General features: G+C 36.1%; 1 protein-coding gene across 3 annotated transcripts in view; it reads left to right on the top strand.

The window, feature by feature from the left end:
* ESCO1 (establishment of sister chromatid cohesion N-acetyltransferase 1) overlaps window positions 1–22,334 on the top strand; it is a 68,907-nt gene that overhangs the window by 14,679 nt on the left and 31,894 nt on the right. For all 3 annotated transcript variants that reach the window (XR_014017286.1, XM_081252049.1, XM_081252050.1), the window contains exons 2-8: window positions 4,718–4,820; window positions 8,935–9,037; window positions 9,279–11,410; window positions 15,492–15,609; window positions 17,430–17,490; window positions 18,413–18,527; window positions 21,722–21,853. Coding sequence is in view for 2 of the 3 variants with exons in the window: in XM_081252049.1 (XP_081108175.1) it covers window positions 9,863–11,410; window positions 15,492–15,609; window positions 17,430–17,490; window positions 18,413–18,527; window positions 21,722–21,853 (1,974 nt within the window). In the remaining variant the exon portion in view is untranslated. The remainder of the gene's footprint in view (window positions 1–4,717; window positions 4,821–8,934; window positions 9,038–9,278; window positions 11,411–15,491; window positions 15,610–17,429; window positions 17,491–18,412; window positions 18,528–21,721; window positions 21,854–22,334) is intronic.

Here is a 22,334-nt window from a genome sequence, read left to right as displayed (position 1 = left end):
TTCAGTGCAATTCTTTATCAAAATCCTAGCTGACTTTTTGGGCAGAAATTGACAAACTGATCTTAAAATTAATATCAAAAAGCCAAAACAATCTTGAAAAAGAAAAATAAAGTTGAAGGAGTCACATTTCCTCATTTAAAAACTTAACTGAAAAAAGAGCCAATGGGAGTTCCCTGTGGCCTAATGGTTAGGGTTCCAGGCTTTCACAACACTGCGTGGCCCAGGTTCAATTCCTGGTCAGGGAACTGAGATCCCGCAAGCCACGTGGCGTGGCAAAAAAGAGAGAGAGAGAGCGCTAAGAATATACAGGGGAAAGGACAGTCTCTTCAGTAAACGGTTTTGGGAAAACTGGGCAGCCACATGTAAAAGAATGAAACTGGAACACTATCATACACCATACACAAAAATTAACTCAAAATAGATTAAAGACTTGAGCATAAGATCTGAAACCATAAAACTCTTAGAAGAAAACATAGGCAGTTAGCTCCTTGACATAAGTCTTGGTGATGATTTTTTGAATCTGACACCAAAAGCAAAAACAACAAAAGCAAAAATAAACAAGTGGGACTGCATCAAACTAAACAACTTCTGCACAGCAAAGGAAACCAACAAAATGAAAAGGCAACCTACTGAATGGGAGAAAATATTTGCACATCACATATCTGAAAATACATGATGAATTCATATAACTCAATAAATAGCAAAAAAAAAAAAAAAACCCAGTTCAAATAAAAAATGGGCAGAAGATCTGAATGGAATTCTTCCAAGGAAGACATACAGAGAGTCAACAGGAACATGAAAAGATGCTCAGAATCACTAATCATTAGGGAGATGCAAATCAAAATCACAATGCTATATCACCTCATACCTGTTAGAAAGGCTGATATAAAAAAGACAAGAAATAAAAAGTGTTGGCAAGGATGTGGAGAAAAGGGCACCCTTGTGTACTGTTAGTGGAAATGGAAATTGGTGCAACCACTATGGAAAACAGTATGGAGGTTCCTTAAAAAATTAAAAATAGAACTACCATATGATCCAGCAATTCCACTTCTGGGTATTTACCTGAAGAAAATGAAAAACACTACCTCAGAAAGATATATGTACCCCCATGTTCATTGCAGTGTTATTTGCAATAGCCAAGTTATGGAAACAATCTAAGTGTTCATCCATGGATGAACTTTTGTACATCAAAGGACTCTTATCAAAAATGTGAAAAGACAGCCAATAGAACTGGAGAAAAATATTTGTGGTTCATACATCTGATGAGAGTCTAATATCCAGGTAGAAAACTGTTTCAACTCAATGATAAAAGGAAAAATGACCAAATTTTTAAAATGAGGAAAAGATTCAAGTAGACATTTCTCCAGAGAAGAAATACAGATGGCCAATAAGCACATGAAAAGATGCTCAACATAATTACTCATTAGGAAAATACAAATTAAAACTTCAATGAGATACTACTTTACACCTAAAAGGATAACTAAAATTTTAAAAATTAATAATAAATGCTAACAGGGATGTAGAGAAATTGGAACCCACACACATAGCTGGTGGGAATGTAAAATGTTGCAGCTGATTTGGAAAACAGTCTCTCAGAAGTTAAACATAGAGTTTCCATATGGCCCAATGGTTATATTCTTAGGTATATACCCAGGAAACTTGAAAACATGTTCACATAAAAACCCCTTCAGGGGCTTCCCTGGTGGCGCAGTGGTTGAGAGTCCGCCTGCCGATGCAGGGGACACGGGTTCGTGCCCGGGTCTGGGAAGATTCCACATGCCGCGGAGCGGCTGGGCCCGTGAGCCATGGCCGCTGAGCCTGCGCGTCTGGAGCCTGTGCTCCGCAACGGGAGAGGCCACAACAGTGAGAGGCCCGCGTACCGCAAAAAAAAAAAAAAAAAAAAAAAACCCCTTCAGAGGGCTTTCCTGGTGGCGCAGTGGTTGAGAGTCCGCCTGCCGATGCAGGGGACACGGGTTCGTTCCCTGATCCGGGAATATCCCACATGCCGTGGAGCGGCTGGGCCCGTGAGCCATGGCTGCTGAGCCTGCGTGTCCGGAGCCTGTGCTCCTCAACGGGAGGGGCCGCAACAGTGAGAGGCCCGCGTACCGCAAAAAAAAAAAAAAAAAACCACACAAAAAACTCCTTCAGGATTATTCATAGCATTATTCATGATAGCCAAAAAGTAGAAACAGCCCATCTAACAATCCATCAACTGATGGATAGGCAAACAAAATGTGATTATTTATACAATGGAATAGTATTTAGCCATAAAGCACAAGATATTACTGAAACATGCTGCAACCCTGCTTGAACCTTGAAAACATTATGTTAAGTGAAAGAAGCCTACCACAAAAGACCACATGTATTTATGATTTCATTTATATGAAACATCCAGAATAGCCAAATCCATAAAGACAGAAAGTGGATTTGTAATTGCCAGGGACTGGAAGGAGGGTGAGAAATAGAGAATGACTGCTAATGGGTTTGGGGTGACGAAAATATTCTGGAACTACTGGCAATTGTTGTACAACTCTGAATATACTAAAACATACTAAATTGTACACTATAAATAGGTGAATTTTATAGTCCTATCTCAAATTACATCTCAATTATAAAAAATTTTTTTTTCTGACCACGCAACATAGCTTGTGGGATCTTAGTTCCTCATCCAGGGATTGAACCCAGGCCCTCAGCAGTGAGAGCACAGAGTCTTAACTACTGGACTGCCACGGAATTCCCGATTATAAAATGGTTTAAAAAAAAAATCACTTTAGGGCTTCCCTGGTGGCGCAGTGGTTGAGAGTCCGCCTGCCGATGCAGGGGGCATGGGTTTGTGCCCTGGTCCGGGAAGATCCCACGTGCCGCGGAGCGGCTAGGCCCGTGAGCGATGGCCGCTGAGCCTGCGCGTCCGGAGCCTGTGCTCCGCAACGGGAGAGGCCACAACAGTGAGAGGCCTGCGTACCGGAAAAAAATAAAAATAAAAAGATCACTTTAAACTTAAAAATATATTGGGTGATGTAATCTAAATATTTTAATGATTAAAATTTGAGTATGTTTTATTATAATGTACTGTTGGGAAATTGGATGTACTCTTAAATTCTCAGGTACTTTCTAACATATCTTGTAAATTATCTTTCTGTATAAATGTTATTGTGGGTTTTCTGAAGTGATCATTTTATGTTTTTATTTTTTTATTTTTGGCTCTGTTGGGTCATCGTTGCTACATGCAGGCTTTCTCTAGTTGCGGCGAGCAGGGGCTGCTCTTCGTTGCGGAGCACAGGCTCTAGGCGCACAGGCTTCAGTAGTTGTGGCTCGTGGGCTCAGTAGTTGTGACTCGTGGGCTCTAGAGCACAGGCTTAGTAGTTGTGGTGCACGGGCTTAGTTGCTCCCTGGCATGTGGGATCTTCCTAGACCAGGGATAGAACCCGTGTCTCCTGCATTGGCAGGCGGATTCTTAACCACTGTGCCACCAGGGAAGTCCCATGTTAAGTTTGATTATTGTTTTTTGGCCCCAATATTGATTTTATTAGAATTCTATTAATAAGTTGGCTCTGGGTTGTGGAGGGATCTTGTCAGTTTGTTAACAGGTTAGAGAACGCATTTCAGTCCTTGATTGCAAGATTTTATTTAATAGAAAGGGATGCTACTAAGTTGTATAATGCTAGGTTGATAATGATTTAACATGTAGGGCAAACTAAAGTGAAGTGATCTTAGCATACCTGAACAGGTGAGTGACAAGTACTGTAGATTTGTGTATCAGTTAACCTTTTTATTATGGTAGGTCCCAACTGCCAAATGTTAAAATATTTAGAAATTGCGAGGAAAATAAGTAAAGTAAGGTAATTCATTTTTAAAATTAAAATTCTTGGCACTAAAGTAATAAAGGAAATTAAATGAATTTTCTGTTTTTTCAAGTTATTGTACCTCTGAGGCTTTATCTTGGGTAAATATGGAGCTTCCCAGAAAATTTAACTGCAGTATGTATTAATCAGTTATTGCTGAATGAGAAACTGCCCTACAGCTCAGTGGTTTAAAACAGCAGTTATTTTTGCTTATATATCTGTAGAGCTGCTGTGGGTTAGGTGACTTAGGCTTAGCTGTGGGTGTGTGGGTGGGCTTTAATTCTCCCTGTGGGTTGGGCTTGGCACCTCATTTGGGGTTTGGCCAAGTCTTACTGTTTGTGTTTCTTCTGGGGCCTAGGCTGAAGGGGCAGCATCTATCTGCTGAAACTCTTCTCATGGTGATGACAGAGGTAACAAGAGGGCAAGACCAACTGCACAAAGATATTTCAAACCTCTGTTTGCATACTTTCTGCTAACACCCCATTGGGCAAATCATCAGAGGCAAGGCTATGGGGGCAGGAGAGTATGCTCTGTCCACCATGAGGCCAAAGTAAGACATATGGTCAAGCTAAGCATCTGATGGGAAGGAAAATAATATACTCCTTACATGGAGGTGGAGTTTGGGATAGAAGGTAGTGGATATTTTTGAAGAAAAACCAAATCTATTATATGGTATAAAAAATGAGATGGTGACCATATTGAGTTGCATGATTTTTGTATGTCAAGTGAAAAATCGTCACTAGGCCATTGTTTAGTCTAGCTTAGTCTAAGTTGTTTTAATACTTAATAGACAGTTAATAGACAATACTGTTTTTGTATTCTCATGTTTTTTAATAGATTGTTTTACTTTAGCTATAGAATTCTTTTTTTTTAAGATTAACAGCCAAATACACAGGAAGTTATTAGAAGCATCATTCATTAGAAGCATCATCCATCAACCTGAAGAAAAAAGTTATATGTGATTTTCATTTCAGGAAGGTAAGTGGCCTATACTATTACAATTCAGTGCCTTCAAAGATAATTAATTGGTCAGTGTGCCAAATATACTTAATATATTCAGAGAAATGTAACTTTTTTTAACAAGATTATATGTTTACATAATAAAATGGGGTAGTTAGTGAAAAGTAAGTTTTTTTTTGTCACACTTCTCACACTTGGTCCCGTAGTTCTCTTTCCCAGAAGTCTTCACTATTACTAGTTTCTTGTGTATCCTTCCATACCTGTTGTGTGCATAAACAAGCATATGTTTCTATATCTTTCCTTCCTCCCACTGTCTCCCTATTTTTCTTTTTACACAAAGGGAAGTATACCCTGTTATGCACCTTGCATTATTTGGTTTAACAGTGTTTCTCAGTTGTAGGTCCATATCAGTTACTTACAGTTCTATTTTTTAGACAGATTTATTAAAGCATAATTTATGTATAATAAACTGTACCCTTTTAAAGTGTACAATTTGGTGGATTTTGACAGATTTACACACTCTTGGAACCACCATCATAATCAAGATAGAGATCATTTCCATTACCTCCAAAAGTCTCTCTCTCCCTCCACTCCTGACCCCAGGCAGTGACTCATCTGCTTTCTGTTACTGTAGATAAGTTTGCCTTTTCTAGAATTTCCAAAAAGTAGAATCATAGTTTGTATAGTCTTTGTGTCTAGCCTTTTTCATTCAGCATCATGATTGTGAAGTTCATTCATGTGGTTCCAGTAGTTTGTTCCCTTTGATTGCGGAGTGTTCTGTTATATTGACATACCACTTTTTTGTTTATCCATTCACCCGACTTTTGGGTTGTTTTCAGATTTTGGTTATTGTACACAAAGCTGCTTTTAAGATTTTTGGACAAGTTTTTATGTGGAATGAACAGGATTCCTTCCTAAAAAATCTTTGTTTACCTCAGAGTCTCAAAGATTTTGCCTTTTTTTTTCGTTTATAGTTTTACATTATGTCTGTGATCAGTCTCAACTTATTTTTGTGTGTTGTGTGAGGTGTTGATTTTTTTTTTTTTTCTACTTGGATATCCAGTAGTTCCAACACTGTTTTTTTCAGACTTTTCTTTCAACTAACCATAAATGTATGGGTCTATTTCTGGATTTTCTTCCATTGATCTCTGTGTCCCTTTGTCTTGATTACTGTAGCTTTTTAGTAAGTCTTGAAATCAGATAGTGTATTTCGAATTTTTTTTAAAGGGCTTTGACTATTGTATGTGGTTTTTTTTGGTTTTGGTTTTTTTGCTTTTTCACATAAGTTTTAAAATCAGCTTGTCAGTTTCTGTATAAAAAGCCTGTGGGAATTTTGCCTGGAATTGAGTTGAATCTCATCTCTGCTTTGACATGATTGCATGATATAGTATGAGTGTATTGTTAATTATAAAGCAGTTTATAATGATGGATGTTGTGGATTTTCAGTCTGTTGATCCAGTGTTTCAATGAATTTTGTATTTACTTGTGTCTGTGCACTTGTGCAAGTATATCTGTAATATAAAGTCTTGAAAATGAAATTATTTGATATTTAGCATTTATAATATAATATTGATTGATATTGACAAATTGCCCTGCATAGACATTGAATCACCTGCAGTAATATAAGAGTAACCTGTCACAAATCCTTGCCAAGACTGTGTTGTTAAACTTCTTGATCTTTTGCAAGTCTGATAGGTAAAAAATGGTATTTTGATTTGGTTCTAATTTGTTATTCTGTTATTATTTCACCAGCCATCTGTGGTTTACTTCCGGTGAATATATTATGGTGATAAGCTTATGCTGTTTCTTGCCAGTATTTTTCCCCCAGTTTTATCCCTCAAACTTGACTTCTGAATTTTGTGACAAGGCTTGAAAGCCTTTCCCACTCTGAAGACAAATACTAAAATTCTCCCAAATTTTAATCTGTTTTTTTATGGGGGAGGCTGTTTTATTTTTATTATTATTATTATTTTTGGCTGCACCGTGCAGTTCCCCAACTGGGGATTGAACCCACACCCTCATCAGTGAAAGCGCAGAGTCCTAATCACTGGACCACCAGGGAATTCCCATGACAAACTTTTCAAAATCTTTTTTTTTTTTTTTTTTTTGCGGTACGCGGGCCTCTCATGCCGTGGCCTCTCCCGTTGCGGAGCACAGGCTCCGGATGCACAGGCTCAGCGGCCATGGCTCACGGGCCCAGCCGCTCCGCGGCACGCGGGATCCTCCCGGACCGGGGCACGAACCCGCATCCCCTGCATCGGCAGGCGGACTCCCAACCACTGTGCCACCAGGGAAGCCCCCTCAAAATCTTTTTTTATCCATTGTGCTAGATGCTTTGACCCTTTTAATCTGGACACTCATGTCTTTTAATTATAGGAAAATTTCTTGAATTCTTGATTTTTTTCAGTGCTTTTTCTCTGTTTTCTAAAACCAGAATTACTGGACTGTTCTCCATGGATGGTCCTTTTTCTTCTCTTTTGTCTCCTATTTGCCACCTTGCTGTTTTTGTTCTACTTTATAGGAGATCTCCTTACCTTTATCTTCTATTGCTTCTATTGACTTTTAAATTTCTTTATTATTAGTTTTAATTTTCAAGAGTTCCTTTTTGTACTGTGAACATTCTTATATATTTGTTTCATGAATGAATTAACTTATTTTTAGTTTTTGTCTGTGCATTGTTTTTTTCTTCCAAGCTACTTCCTCCCTGTTTTTTTAAGGTTCTCCTCTTGTATGTGGTGATTCTGGTTTTGCTTATGGTTACAAGTGAGGCACTAAAAACTGATTGGAAACTGTGTTTGGATGGTGGGTAGTCTCCTGCTGGTAGGGTGTGAGTGAGTGAGTGTGTGTATGTCTGTGATTAATGACTGTGGGCCCTATCAGTATTTTTTAGGTCTTTTCTCTAGTTTTGTCAAATTCATTAGAAAATGATCTTTTAGTTTCCTTCCTAGAAGGCATAGGCTAGGCTGCTGTCCTCTGGGAGTCTCTGAGTAGGCAAAGAGGGTTTGGGGTGGAAGGACTGGGTTTCAGTAATAGTATGTGTACTGCTACTTATTCCCTCTGTTGTCAGTATGATACTTCCTCCCTCAGCTGTGACTGTTGAGCCCACAGACCAAAGACCTTTTGTTTTACTCCTTCCAAAAATTTATACCAGTCTTTAGGGAGTGATGCAGGGGTGGTCTTCTGGGTGGTAGTAATTGGAATGGCTGTGTGGCAGTCTTTCCCCTTTTGTGAGTCCCATTTTCCTCCCCATATCCCATCTCCTGGTACTGCCAATTTCTGCTTCTTGAGGGATTCTGTGGTTTACGTAGAGCTGCTTCTCACTTGGCTTTCCTCAATTTCTAGTTTAGGATCAGTTTTTTTTGAGTCTGGAGGTTAGTTATTTGTCCTTCTTTGTAGGTTCTGTACATTTAATTTTTATCATCTACACTTTTGTTCTTCATCCTTTGGGTTTATGGTTTTGTCTTGCTTCGTTTTAATCTGTTGCTTTTTTTTTAGTGGGTATTACATGAGAGTAGAGGTAAATGTGTGTGTTTAAATCTGCCTTTTTTACTGTGTCACTGTTTTTCTATGAATATAGTTATTTGTACTGTTTTTCCTCAAAATAGGATTTTACTAGCTTAACCATTATATGTCTATATTATGAATTGTTTTTTGTTTTTGTTTTGTTTTTGTTTTTTTGCGGTACACGGGCCTCTCACTGTTGTGGCCTCTCCTGCTGCGGAGCACAGGCTCCGGACGCACAGGCTCAGTGGCCATGGCTCACGGGCCTAGCCGATCTTCCCGGACCGGGGCACGAACCCGTGTCCCCTGCATCAGCAGGCGGACTCTCAACCACTGCGCCACCAGGGAAGCCCTGTTTTTTGTATTTTAAAACTTTTTTTAAAACATAAAATGGATTTCATCAATGAAATAGAAATGTTGTATTTCATTGGATGCATGTACCATAGTTTACTTCAGGTTAGAAATACTAAAATTAAGTGCTATATGTGTAAACTGAGCTCTGAAGACTAATGGTAGGATAGGATAAAATTATGGAGTATAGATTAACATGTTGGTTAATAGATTTGATGAGATGTAAATGAATGATTACATCTTTGTACCTTTTAAACATTTAAAAATATTTTACTTTTAGGTGCTGTGTAATGTGTTGAAAGGAAATTATAAGGAATGATTTTGTCAAATTTTTATGAGTTATGGTGGCTGAAAGATCAATTCTTTCTTGTGGGAAAGGAAATGTAAGTAACCTCAAGGAATAGATTGATTTTCAACTATTCTATGCTTACATAAGACAGGTTTTCCATTATTTAAAAGACTGTACTTGGGATACTTTTTTCTGTTAGCCTTAAGTATACAGACTAAATAATTCAAAAAGAGAAGTTAGAGTTTATGTAAGTCATGGTTATTTCTGTATAGTATCAGCATTGCTAAATTTCTTGAATTGTACAAAATTTAATTTTTATTTTTTTATTTTTCCAGAAATGGCAGCACAAAAGGAAATCTATATTAATAGACTATTTTATTAAACGGAAGTGGTTAGATAAGAACTTTAAACGAACAGACTCAACAAACAAGGAAAGAAACGTGTTAACTGTAAGACATGTTTCCAGTGAATCAAAGTCCAATAACTGTAGACTTCAGAAGAAAAAAGTTTTCAAAAACTTTGTCAAAACAGACAGGTCAGTGATAAATAACTCCTCCAGTAATAGGGCTAGGCCTGAAAACTGATATTAATTGAATAAAATTAACAAAATAGGTCAAACTTGAATAAAAATTTTTTCATAAAAAGTTCTGAAAATATCAGATTAGATTTAAATTTTCCTAAAATTTCTATTGCCTCGTCCAAAGTAAAGCAAATATCTTTCAGCCTTCATGCCAGCTTTTCTCATGCCGTAAGGATGACAGAAATCTTAGCAAACTAGTATTTTTGTTGAAAATGTTTATCAGTATCAGTTGATTTTTAAGACCTGCTGCTCAGTAATAATACTAGACATTCAACATTTACAACTACCAGGACACAAAAATCTCAAAAACTACTCAGAAAAGGAGGACCTTACTCAGGAATGATGTCCATTCAGGAGAAATCAAAAGAAAATTCCTCCAGTGTTATTAAAAAGAGTGAAGATAAGAATCTAGAAACACAAATTCAAGGTTCTCAAAAGAATCTAGTAAAAAAATCAGGTTCAAAGGAAGCTATGAAATCACTGGTTAAATCTTCCAATGAAAATAAAGTCAATCAGCCTGAATTAGGAACATGCATGAGCACAAGGTCAGCATCCAGTGATAAAAAAGCTAGTAAACCTATTAATGAAAATATGGTGACTGTAAAGGGACATTCACAACAAGAATCTACAAAGCAGAAGAAATTATCTCAGAAAAAGTCAGTGCACAAAACCCCTAAATCAGATGAACAGCTTAATCGGAGATCACAAAGACTACAACAGTTAACAGAGGTTTCAACAAGGTCTCTGCGTAATAGAGACATTCAGGGTCAAGTTCAAGCAGTTAAACAGAGTTTGCCACCAACAAAAAAAGAGCACCGTAGCAATACTAAGAGTAAATCTAATAAAGTGAAAACAAATCAGAAACATGTGAAAAGAAAAGTACTGGAAATAAAGTCTGATTCTAAAGAGGATGAAAATTCTGTAACTAATGAAGTAATAAATTCCCCAAAAGGAAAAAAACGCAAAGTAGAGCATCAGACAGCTTATACTTGTAGTTCTCAGTGCATAAAAGGATCTGAAAAGTGTCTTCAGAAGAATACTAGAAAAGAGGAAACAAAATCTGTGCCTGTAACTTCTTCTGAGATAAAAAGATCAAAAATGGCTACTTCAGTGGTCTCTAAAAAGAATGAGATGAAGAAGTCAGTTCATACACAAGTGAATGCTAGTGCAAAATCCCAAAAAAGTCCACAGCCATCAGTGCCTGAACAAAGTATAGATAATGAGCTGGAGCAAGCAGGAAAGAGCAAACGAGGGAGCATTCTCCAGCTCTGTGAAGAAATTGCTGGTGAAATTGAGTCAGATACTGTAGAGGTAAAAAAGGAATCTTCACAAATGGAAAATGTAAAGGAGGAGAAGCCTATAGAAATAAAATTGGAAGAGACTGATACTGAAAGACAAATACTTCATCAGAAGGAAACAAGTCAGGATGTTCAGTGTAATCGTTTCTTCCCCAGTAGAAAAACAAAGCCTGTGAAATGTATTCTAAATGGAATAAACAACTCAACTAAAAAGAACTCCAACTGGACTAAAATTAAGCTCTCAAAATTTAACTCTGTGCAGCAGAATAAATTAGACTCTCAATTTTCCCCTAAATTGTGCTTATTACGACCCAGTTTTTCACTGCCTGCATTAGAAATGCATCATCCAGTGACTCAAAGTACATTTTTAGGGTCAAAACCACATGATGATAAAAATAAAGCTTGCCAGCAGGAAGAAATGAAAGAAATTAATTCTGAAGAAGTTAAACTTAATGATATTACAGTTGACATTAATAAAACCCCCAAAAAGCCTCCTGAAAATTGTTGTTTGGGTAATCAGATAAAACCACCTCCTCATCAGCCATTGGATAACCAGAAGAAAGATTCTTTTGAATCAACACCAGATAAGGTAATCTATTTTCATCATGTACATAGAGGTGTCTGAGTACTTTCTGATAAGATTTAAGTGTTTACAACATATTTTAACTTAAGAATTAAGTTGTAAAATGTTAAGGAATTCTATTTTATTAACCCAATCTTGTAGTGAGTGATAGAACTTACTGACACCTTTAGATGTCTCATATTTACATGAATGGTTGTCATTGTTTCCTTATTTTCACCCTTCATTTTTATTTTATGTGAAGCATAAACCTGTTGAAGTCTAGCTTTTTCTTTTTCCTTTAACACCTGATTTGTTTCCTTTTTCTATTAATTGTAACCACAGAAACTATGTTTCATAGTGAGTGACTAAAATGTAGAACTTGAAGTTGGGCCCAATTCTGACCAAGTTGTTAAAATTAATTTCAGCTGGCACAACTCAACTTTCCCCACCAGATAAAATTAAAAAATTAAACATTTCTAATAGTAGAGATGCCTTTTGGTTTGACTTGTATAAAATGTCTGAAAGATGTAAATAATTCAGTCCTCAGGCTAAGAATAAAATTGTAGTGGCCAAGGATTTTTAAAATGGAAAAGTAAATTGAAAAACAGAATCTAAATAGCTGGAGGAAACTTGAATGATTATCTGAGAAGTAGTTTTGAAACCTTATAAAAGCAGCTGAGCCCATTTCTTTCCAAATTAAGTCATAGGTAAAATACCAATATATAAAAGCAATAGGCAGAAATTTTATATGTGTCAAACTTTAGCGCTGCATAATACTGGTTTTTAGAACTCCACCAATTTGTTTTAGTTATTTAATTTTATAATGAGAAAGCTGAGAGCAATAGAGGAATGTGGGTTAGGTCACATGTTTAGTTGTGCAAATAGATTTGAATTCAGGTGTTCTGATTCTCAGCCCATCATTCTTTCTACAGTGAGATACTCTGAATATTAGAAGATGATTTGAGAAAAAAATCGTGGGTAGAGAAGGAAGTCAAGTCACCTTAAAGTTTTAGGAGTGATTTAAAGTTCTCTTTTGAGGCATTTGGGTCTAGAAGCAAATTTGAGTAAGGAGTCAGGGCTTGTGTCAGAAGTCCCGAAAATAGATCATTGTCTACTCTCGTGGACTAAAATTGAAAGAACTTAAAGGGAACAGATACAATGTGGTACTCTTAGATTTTATTTTCTGTGCAAACGTGAATGAAAGCATCAATTAGAAGACAATTTTTCAAATAGTGATAGTAATTTAAGTAGTGAGTGGTAGAATGAATAATAAGTGTGGCCTCTTGCAGACAGAGTGGCTTTCTCTTCAGGGTGTGCCTTTCAAAAATTGACAGCTACACTCCAGGTGTAGTTGCAGAGTGTATCTTTTAACTCCTTGCTGCATAAATACCTGTGAAAACTCAAAAGGCAGATAGTTTATGGGGAATATATTGAGAAATAAGAAATCCATTCCTTTGGACTAACTACTAGAATAGAGATGTTTAGTTAGACTACATTATTTTGATCTTCTATAATGCTGCTTTTACTGAGATGTGCTTTGGATTTATGCAACACCTCTATCTTGAGGAATGTTATGAGAAACAGTCCTATGAAACTTGTGTTAAAATTTTTATTTACATACAAATTTACATGAGAAGTCTTGAGTTTCAAACGTTTAGAATACTACAGAGAGACCAACATTATACTTGTGTCTACCACCCAAATTTGACAAAAATTAACATTTTATTGACTTCAGGTCTTTTAAAATAAGAAAAGTACATTACAGATATAAAGACCATACTTCCCTCTACTTTCCATTCACCTCTCTCCCCAGAGTTAAATATGCTTCTAAAGTTGGTATGGATATTTTATATTTTTATTTTTGATTTCACTGTGTATGTATATATATCTATTATAAAGAATACTTAGCATTATTTGTATTTTAAACATTTATATAAATGCTAACATAGTTTGTGTGTGTATATTCTATATATACATATTTTTTGCAACTTGATGTGCAATGAGCACATTTGATATTTATTAATACATGGGTATTTTAATAGTTGTAAAGGAATATACCACAGTTTATTTATATTTTCCTCTGTTAAAGCACTTCACTGATACCAACAATGTGATTACTATCACAGAGTGGTCAGGAGATGTGGTGGTGACCACACCATTTCAAGACATATTTGATTGCCTGCTGCATCTGAGACACTGTGCTAATAAAGCTACAGAAGATGATGTTTCCTACCTTTAAGGAATTTACATTGTACTAGTCACTTAGAAATTTCTCTTCTTCCCATAAACGCTAAGATGTTTTAGTTCAGCCATCATAGTAGCTTTTGTTTAGTGAACACTGCCTCTTTGTTAGGCAGAGGAGAGCTTCATATAATTGTCACCACATTCTACAGCATGACTTCTGTTATTATCCATATATTACAGGTGAGGAGAGTGAAGCTTAGAGATTTAAGTGAGGCTTAGAGATCCATGTAAGTGATGGAGTCAGGCTTTGAACTGAGATTGGCTGGCTTCAGAATCTAGCTGGATTTATACTTGGGGAAATAGGAGAATGTAAAAAACAATCCTTAAATCATTTGAAAACTTCTGTGGCTGCTTGTAATTTTGCTCTTTTTATTATATGGTGTCAATCTCAGTACTGAAAAATGATGATGGTTGATAAGGCTGAGCATATGATAGCCCTTCTCTGAATTTTTTGGGCTGAATTTAAATTATTTGGATTTTATGAATTTTAAAGCTCAATTATTTTATGATTTGTTTTTTAAACTAGTAATTTACTAACTTCCTAATGGAGATTAAGTAGTAACATGTAATTGTTCTTACTGTTTTTAATTTTTCTGCTTTTTTTTTTTTTTTTTTTTGCTGTACGCGGGCCTCTCACTGTTGTGGCCTCTCCCATTGCAGAGCACAGGCTCCTGATGCGCAGGCTCAGTGGCCATGGCTCACTGGCCCAGCCGCTCTGCGGCACGTGGGATCTTCCCAGACCGGGGCACGAACCCGTGTCCCCTGCATCGACAGGCGGACTCTCAACCACTGCGCCACCAGGGAAGCCCAATTTTTCTGCTTTTTAATGACAAAAATAATGTTCATTTTTCAAAAATGTAACGTTCAAAAATAATGTTACATGTTCTTTGTAACAATCACAATACAGATAGATACACACACCTACATACACATAGAAAGTTAATTGTTCACCTCCTCATTTCCATTTCTTTGAGACAGCTAATGTTGATAGAGTTTGTAGTATTTTCCTTCGGTAGTTATTTAGTATCTGCTTTGACAGAGTTCTGATTTAGGGGCTCTTGGGAATACAAAGATAAATAATAATAGTCTTTGCTCTTAAGAGTTATAGGAGATTAATAAAAAACAAATAATTCAAAATAGGAAGTGATAAGGGCATGAAAGACAGAGATGAAGTAGATGGAAAATTTGGGGAAAGGGGATGGGAAAACTTGGAGGAGACTTCATGGGAGGGGTTAATATTTAAGTAATGACTTGAGTTTATACAGGGGGTAAGGTGTTCTAGATTAGCGCTATCCAGTAGAAATATAATGTGAGCCACATAAATCGTTTAAAAATTTCTGGTAGCCCCATTAAAAAAAAAAAAGAAATTGGTAAAATTAATAGATTTTATTTAACTTGTCATATAAAAATACTATTATTTCAGTGTGTCATGAATTTTAAAAACTGAGGTGTTTTACTTTTTTGTACTAACACCTCAAAATCTGGTGTGTGATTTACATTTGTAATAAATCAGTCATACTAACCACATTTTAAGTGCTCAGTAGTGAGATGTTACAGTGGCTATTAATGGACAGTGAGGTTTAGGTAGATGAAACTCAGAAAAAGTATAGAGCCAGGCAAACATGGAATATATCTGTTGGAGAGGTAAATTTTTTGATCTAGTGTGAAGAGGAATAATAGAAGTTGATGCTGAGAAGGGTAGCTTGTAGGGAGATCATAAAGAGACTTTTAAGACATATCTGTGTGAATTACTCCATATATTAAATTTTCTTAGTATAGTGCTAAAATTCACTGAAAATATTGGGATAAGACCCAAAGGTTGATATAAAAGCAAATATTAATGTTTTGAATTATATGTGCTTAGAATTGCAGCCTATGTTTGGAATCTAAGCTTGAAAACAAACCAGTGGAAAATACCACTACTACTGTTTCATCTCTGCTCAGTCAAGCAAAAATTGATACAGGGGAGAATAAATTTCCAGGTAATACTTCGAAAATATTGTTTGGATCTCACCGTGGTCAGACATACTTTTGTCAGCATAACAGTAGACTATATCCACTACCAAATAAGCCTGTTAAATCCTTATTTTAACCATTATGTTTTTCTGATGTGTGATTATCACCATTCTTTGAAGGGGGAGAATTGCTTCTGTTGATTGGCTTGTTTACAGTACTTAAGATGATTCTTTGATTCCCTACCAAAAATTCTTTTGTTTTTCAATCTTTTGTTTGTGGACTTACTTTCTGGAGAAGTGTTACTTAATGAATTGCTTAAATTAGTGGTAGCATTATTTCTCAAGTATAAATGACTGTGCTTTACCACTTCAGGTTCTTATCTTTAACCCTTAATTACTCAGTTTTCCATCTTAGTAATTCTATCTTTGAATTAAGAATTTAATCAGTTGCTGCAGTTTGTCCACTTATACCATAAAAAAACTTTATTTTTGTAACCTTATGAAAAATTTGGGGGGAATTCCCTGGCAGTCCAGTGGTTAGGACTCGGCACTTTCATTGCTGGGATCCGGGTTCAACCCCTGGTCCGGGAACTAAGATCCTGCAAGCTGTGTGGCGTGGCCAAAAAAAAAAAAAAAAAAAATTAGGCAAGTATTATTTGAACTCTTGAATGGGGATTAGTGCACCTATATCAGATGAAGCACCAGGAGAAACAGAAAAGAAATTCCTAATTTCTGTTGTTTCTCTCTGGTAAAGGAAAGATACACTTGGAGCAAAATATTGAGTTCAGATAATTGCTTCCATTGCATGTCATTTAACCTTTTCTCTTAGTGGGGGAAGGGGAAGTATACTATGAACACAAGAAATGCATTTATTCATTAGAAAATAAATTGATTATTGCATTATTTGATTAGCAATGTGATTAAAACTCCAGAGACTACAGGGTTTTTTTTTGTTTGGGTTTGGTTTTTTTTTTTTTTTTTTTTTTTTTTTTTCTTTTTGCGGTATGCGGGCCTCTCACTGTTGTGGCCTCTCCCGTTGCGGAGCACAGGCTCCGGACGCGCAGGCCCAGAGGCCATGGCTCACGGGCCCAGCCGCTCCGCGGCATATGGGATCCTCCCAGACCGGGGCACGAACCCGTATCCCCTGCATCGGCAGGCGGACTCTCAACCACTGCGCCACCAGGGAGGCCCTGGGTTTGGTTTTTTATAAATTTTATTTATATTTTATTTTTGACTGCATTGAGTCTTCATTGCTGTGCGCGGACTTTCTCTACTTGCAATGAGTGGGGTCTGCTTTTCTTTGCGGTGCTCGGGCTTCTCATTGCAGTGGCTTCTCTTGTTGCAGAGCACGGGCTCTAGGCTCACGGGCTTCAGTAGTTGTGGCTCGCGGGCTCTAGAATGCAGGCTTAGTAGTTGTGGCGCACATGCTTAGTTGCTCCGTGGCATGTGGGGTCTTCCTGGACCAGAGATCGAACCTGTGTCCCCTGCGTTGGCAGACAGATTCTTAACCACTGTGCCACCAGGGAAGTCCTACAGGTTTTTTTAAACATGTTTTCATTTATTTCCATTTAGAGATTGTATAATTATGCAAGCATTTAAACAGTTTCCTTTATTGTTCGGTGCTAGTAATTATTGGTGAAACTAGAGACAGACTTGATCTACCATTAGATCTCTTCCCAGCTCTGAAGAGTAATTTCTAGGAAGGGGCTCTAATTTTATCCAATGGTGTTTATTAAAAATAAAGCATTTAGTGCACTGAGGTTTTGTCTTTATTATAATTTTTAACCATTAGATGGAGAGCTAGTACAAAGGCTTAGTACATAACCCATCTTTTGATTAAATCACAGGTTCAGCTCCCAAACAGCACAATATACTCACTAACCAAGCATCTAAGACCAGTGATAACAGGTAAGGTATTAGTTTAATATAAGTATAAGTATGAGAACTTAAGGATTTTATACCTGTAAGTTTTGAGTTTGGGGTTTTTTTCCCCTGAAAGGTTGTGCTAGTAACCCTCGGTTTTTCACATAGAGGTGATACAAGTTCTCTTTTCATTTTAGTTTTTCCTATGTCTGTACATACTATTTCGTAGCTTTTATTTTTTTACTTAATGTATTATGGGCATCTTTTCTACATTCCTTCCTCATTCTTTTAAATTCTGCAGTAGATTTCCTTGTGTGAATATTCCATTGTTTAACAGTTCTTTACTTTATAGAAACTTCGGTTGTTTCTAGTTTATTCCTATCAGAAAAAAAATTCCTGCAATAAACACATATATCTTTGTCCACTTATGTGACTGTATCTAGGATAAATTCATAGCTATAGGACTTAACCTGCATTGCCAAATTTCCCTGCAAATTGGTTGTGTCTTAAACTCCCAGCAACAGTGTTTGAGAATGCTCCTTTTTCCCCAAAACCCCCATGATATCAGTATTAGCAACATGTAAAAGTGTTTTCAGTAGCTTAAAAGCTTTTTGTTGTCTTTAATTTCAAAATTAAATTAGTATGATTTTTTAGCTTTACTCATTACTGAAAACAGTATTTAGGACAAACTGTAGTGACTCAAATGGCTAAAACTATGAAATGTAAAACTTACTTATACTATAGTTAGTGCTGCAGTTTTTTGTTTATTTGATGCAAGTTAGTTGTTTCTTTGGGTTTCATTCCCTGTTTTGGTTTTTAAAATGTTATTTTTCCCCCCTTGGAATTGATATTTGTCAGTGTTGTATAGAAAATACGTTTTTTTTTTCCTACCAGTGATTTGAAGTGATATGGATCTATAACATTTAATAGTTTTTGTTTGTTTGGTTGTTTGGTTGTTTTTTTAAAGGGAGATACCACCAAATCATTCTTGGCCTAAGTGTAATTCCCATTTGGAGATAACAATTCCAAAAGAATTGAAACTAAAAGAAGCAGAGAAAGCTGATGAAAAACAGTTGATCATAGTAAGTATACAACTTGTCCTTTTTGGTGAAATGTTATAAACATCTTATTTATGCACATTGTCAAGGAATAAATTCATTTTTTTCCTAAAGAGGTTTTTTGTCGCCATAAGTCTTAATTATGGAAATATTCTTGGTATTACGACAGCCACCCCCCCCCAGTGATTCCATCCTGTAACAAATAATAAAAATTCAAATTTCCATACTGCTAGTTTTATTTACAACAGATTGACACTTTATTTCACATTTGTTATTTCTTAAATGTGTCATTTGATCACTACCTTTTTTTAGTAGTTTAAATATTAAAATAACATGGAGCTTAATAAATAACATTTTAAATATCTGTATTTTAGTGTATGTTATAATTTTAAAACTGTATTTTACAGGAAGATAAACCAATAGTTAATTTGAATTAGAAAATAAGTAAAATTTGGTGGCAAGGTGGAAAAGAAGGAGATATTTTGATTGATTAAAAATCTAATTTGAGGGCTTCCCTGGTGGCGCAGTGGTTGAGAGTCCGCCTGCCGATGCAGGGGACACGGGTTCGTGCCCCGGTCCGGGAAGATCCCACATGCCACAGAGCGTCTGGGCCTGTGAGCCATGGCCGCTGAGGCTGTGCATCCGGAGCCTGTGCTCCGCAGTGGGAGACACCACAGCAGTGAGAGGCCTGTGTACCGCAAAAAAAAAAAAAAAAATCTAATTTGAGTGAGCACAGTATAAAAAAATGAAGAACCCAAAATAATAGGAACATTTAATGTAGTTCCAGTTAACATAATTAATAGGATTTTTTGGTACTAGATGATTGATTATAACTTTAGTATGGGAGAATAACTTCGTAAAAATTGTCTAGAAATTTTTGAGAAAGATTAGTGAGGGAAATAGTTGTTTCATCGAATTTAATAATGTTTTGTCAAATCAGTGTGATAGTGAAACAGGATTAGACAAGTAGAATCTAGAGCTGCACTGTCCAATATGGTAGCCACATGTGACTGTTGAGCACTTGAAATGTTGCTTGTCACAACTGAGGTATGCTCTATGTGTAAACATATATATTGCATTTCAAAGATTAGTACAAAAAAGCATGTAAAGTATCTCACTAATTTTTAAAAATATTTAATACATGTTGAAATTATAACATTTGGGATATGTTTTATTAAATAAAATATATTATTAAAATTAATTTTACCTGTTTGCTTTTGCAGTCTTTAATGTGGCTACTAGTAAATTTAAAATTACCTTTGTGGATCACATTTCTATTGGATAGTGCTGGTCAAGAGTTGATGGTAATGATGATGATGTTAATGATCATAATAACAGCTAATAGTTTTGAATGCATTGTTCCATCTCCTCCACTTAATTAAGTTAAGCCTTATAAAAAAGTATGAGATAGGTACTACTATTATTTTCCATTTACCAGTGAGGAAACTAAGGTAGCTGCTTACTCATTACTGTGAAAACTGCCTTCTTGAAGAGATATTTGTATACCTGTGTTTGTTATTCACAGTAGCCAAAAGGTGGAAGCAACTAAAGTGTCCATCAGTGGGTGAATGGCTGAACAAAATGTGTTGTGTATGTATACAGTGGAATATTATTCAGCCTTTAAAAAGGAAGGTAATTCTGACATGTTATAATATGGTTGAACCTTGAGGACATTATCTAAGTGAAATAAGTCAGTCACAAAAAGACAAATACTGTATGATTCTACTTATATAAGGTACCTAGAATAGTCAAATTCATAGAGATAGAAAGTAGAATGGTGGTTTCCAGGAGCTGGGGGGGCGGTGTTGGGGAGCTGTTGTTTAATGGGTATAGAGTTTCAGTTTTTTGTTTTGTTTTTGTTTTTTTGGCTGCTCCTTGCGGCATGTGGGATCTTAGTTCCCTGACCAGGGATGGAACCTGTGCCCCTGCAGTGGAAGTGTGGAGCCCTAACCACTGGACTGCCAGCGAAGTCCCTAGAGTTTCAGTTTTGCAAAATAAAAATAATTCTGTAGATTGGTTGCACAACAATGTGAGTGTACTAAATACTACTGAACTGTACACTTAAAAATGGTTAAGATGGTAAATACTATGTTTTATATCTTAACCACAATTTAAAAAAATTTTTTTAACTCCCTGAAATTTCAAGTAACATTTTGTCAGTAGTTTGAATCTTTTAGAATGAACTTCCCTTTAGTTTTTTATACAATCTTTTATTTACCATTTGATTTCTCTCTGCTCTGTGACCCTAGCTGTAAGGCACTGGCATACAGTTATCTGAGATCCTTTTTTTTCCTGTAATTAGTTGAAATTATACAGTTTTAGAGAAGGGAAAATAATGGGATTATGCTTTTTTTAGTTAATATATTATTCTTAAAGTTAGATCATATTGCTGTAATTTTTCTTGTTAAATAAGGACAAGAATAGAAAACCTTTTGTAAACAATTACTATTCTACAGCACAAGTATGAATTACTGGAGTACAGGTGATTATAATCAGTCTTTCATACTTATTTGATATAAAGAAAATAGAAAATGTTTAATTTTACCTTTTCTCGAGTTTCTGGTGACATAAATACTCTTTTTAATATAACTAGAGCAAAACCAAAGATGTCTCTGAAACATTATTTCTTCTAAACTTTAGCAGTATAATTATTCACAGATACAAAATACATACTAGTTCTTATTTATAAAGTATTTGCTGTTTGGGGCTTTAGAACTAAGATTGTAGTGTTAAAGATACTTCTCAGTTCCTTTCAGTTGTTATTAAATGCTGTGGAGTGAGTGATTACTAAAATGGAAAACAGTTCTTAATAAAATTACATACAGATTTCAAAGATTAACATCTTAGGGTTTTTTTTGTTTGTTTTTTTGTTTTTGTTTTTTTTGTGGTACGCGGGCCTCTCACTGTTGTGGCCTCTCCCGTTGTGGAGCACAGGCTCTGGACGCGCAGGCTCAGCAGCCATGGCTCACGGGCCTAGCCGCTCCGTGGCATGTGGGATCTTCCCGGACCAGGGCACGAACCCGTGTCCCCTGCATCGGCAGGCGGACTCTCAACCACTACGCCACCAGGGAAGCCCCAACATCTTAGCTTTTATAATCAACATTGAATGTTATTTTAAACACTTCTCACTCTGTGTTCATGTTATAGCTTTAGAGGCTGATGTTCTGGAATTATTCTTTTGGGGGGGAAAAAACCTTCTGTTTGTTTTTTATAAATAGGATGCAGGACAAAAAAGATTTGGAGCAGTTTCCTGTAATGTTTGTGGCATGCTTTACACAGCTTCAAATCCAGAAGATGAAACACAGCATCTGCTCTTCCACAACCAGTTTATAAGTGCTGTAAAATATGTGGTAAGTGGAATTCATGCCTTCTAAAATGCAGAATCAGATAATTAGAGATGAATTGCCAAATTTAAGTCATTGAAAAATTTTTGTCTTTAGGAAATGGTAATATATACAAAGCCCTTGTAGTATATATACAGGCTTATTTTAAAACAGAGCCAAACATAAAACCCAGCAAATTTATTCTGGCTGGTGTATGTTGTGGGATTTTTGAATTTAAGTTATATTTTTAAAGTGTTATTGAACCTCTTCTAACAAGTAATGCTGTTCAACTTGAGTATTTAAAAAAATTTCCTTTGATTTTAATAATTATTAACTATTGATAAGCCTGCTTAATATTCAGTATAGCTTGACACACTTTTTATTTGAGGGATTGATAGTGCTGTATATTATACCAAATAGACTGGGGATTTCCTTAACTTCTCTTTGCTAACATGAGAGCTTTTCTTAATAAAATTAAAGAGAGAAATTCTTGATGGTTAAAACCTCA

Source organism: Mesoplodon bidens (assembly GCF_964165515.1).
Source record: "Mesoplodon bidens genome assembly, chromosome: 13".
NCBI classification, from domain to species: domain Eukaryota; kingdom Metazoa; phylum Chordata; class Mammalia; order Artiodactyla; family Ziphiidae; genus Mesoplodon; species Mesoplodon bidens.
Note: the sequence above shows the minus strand (reverse complement) of the source record. Positions and strands in the feature narration are given on the sequence as shown.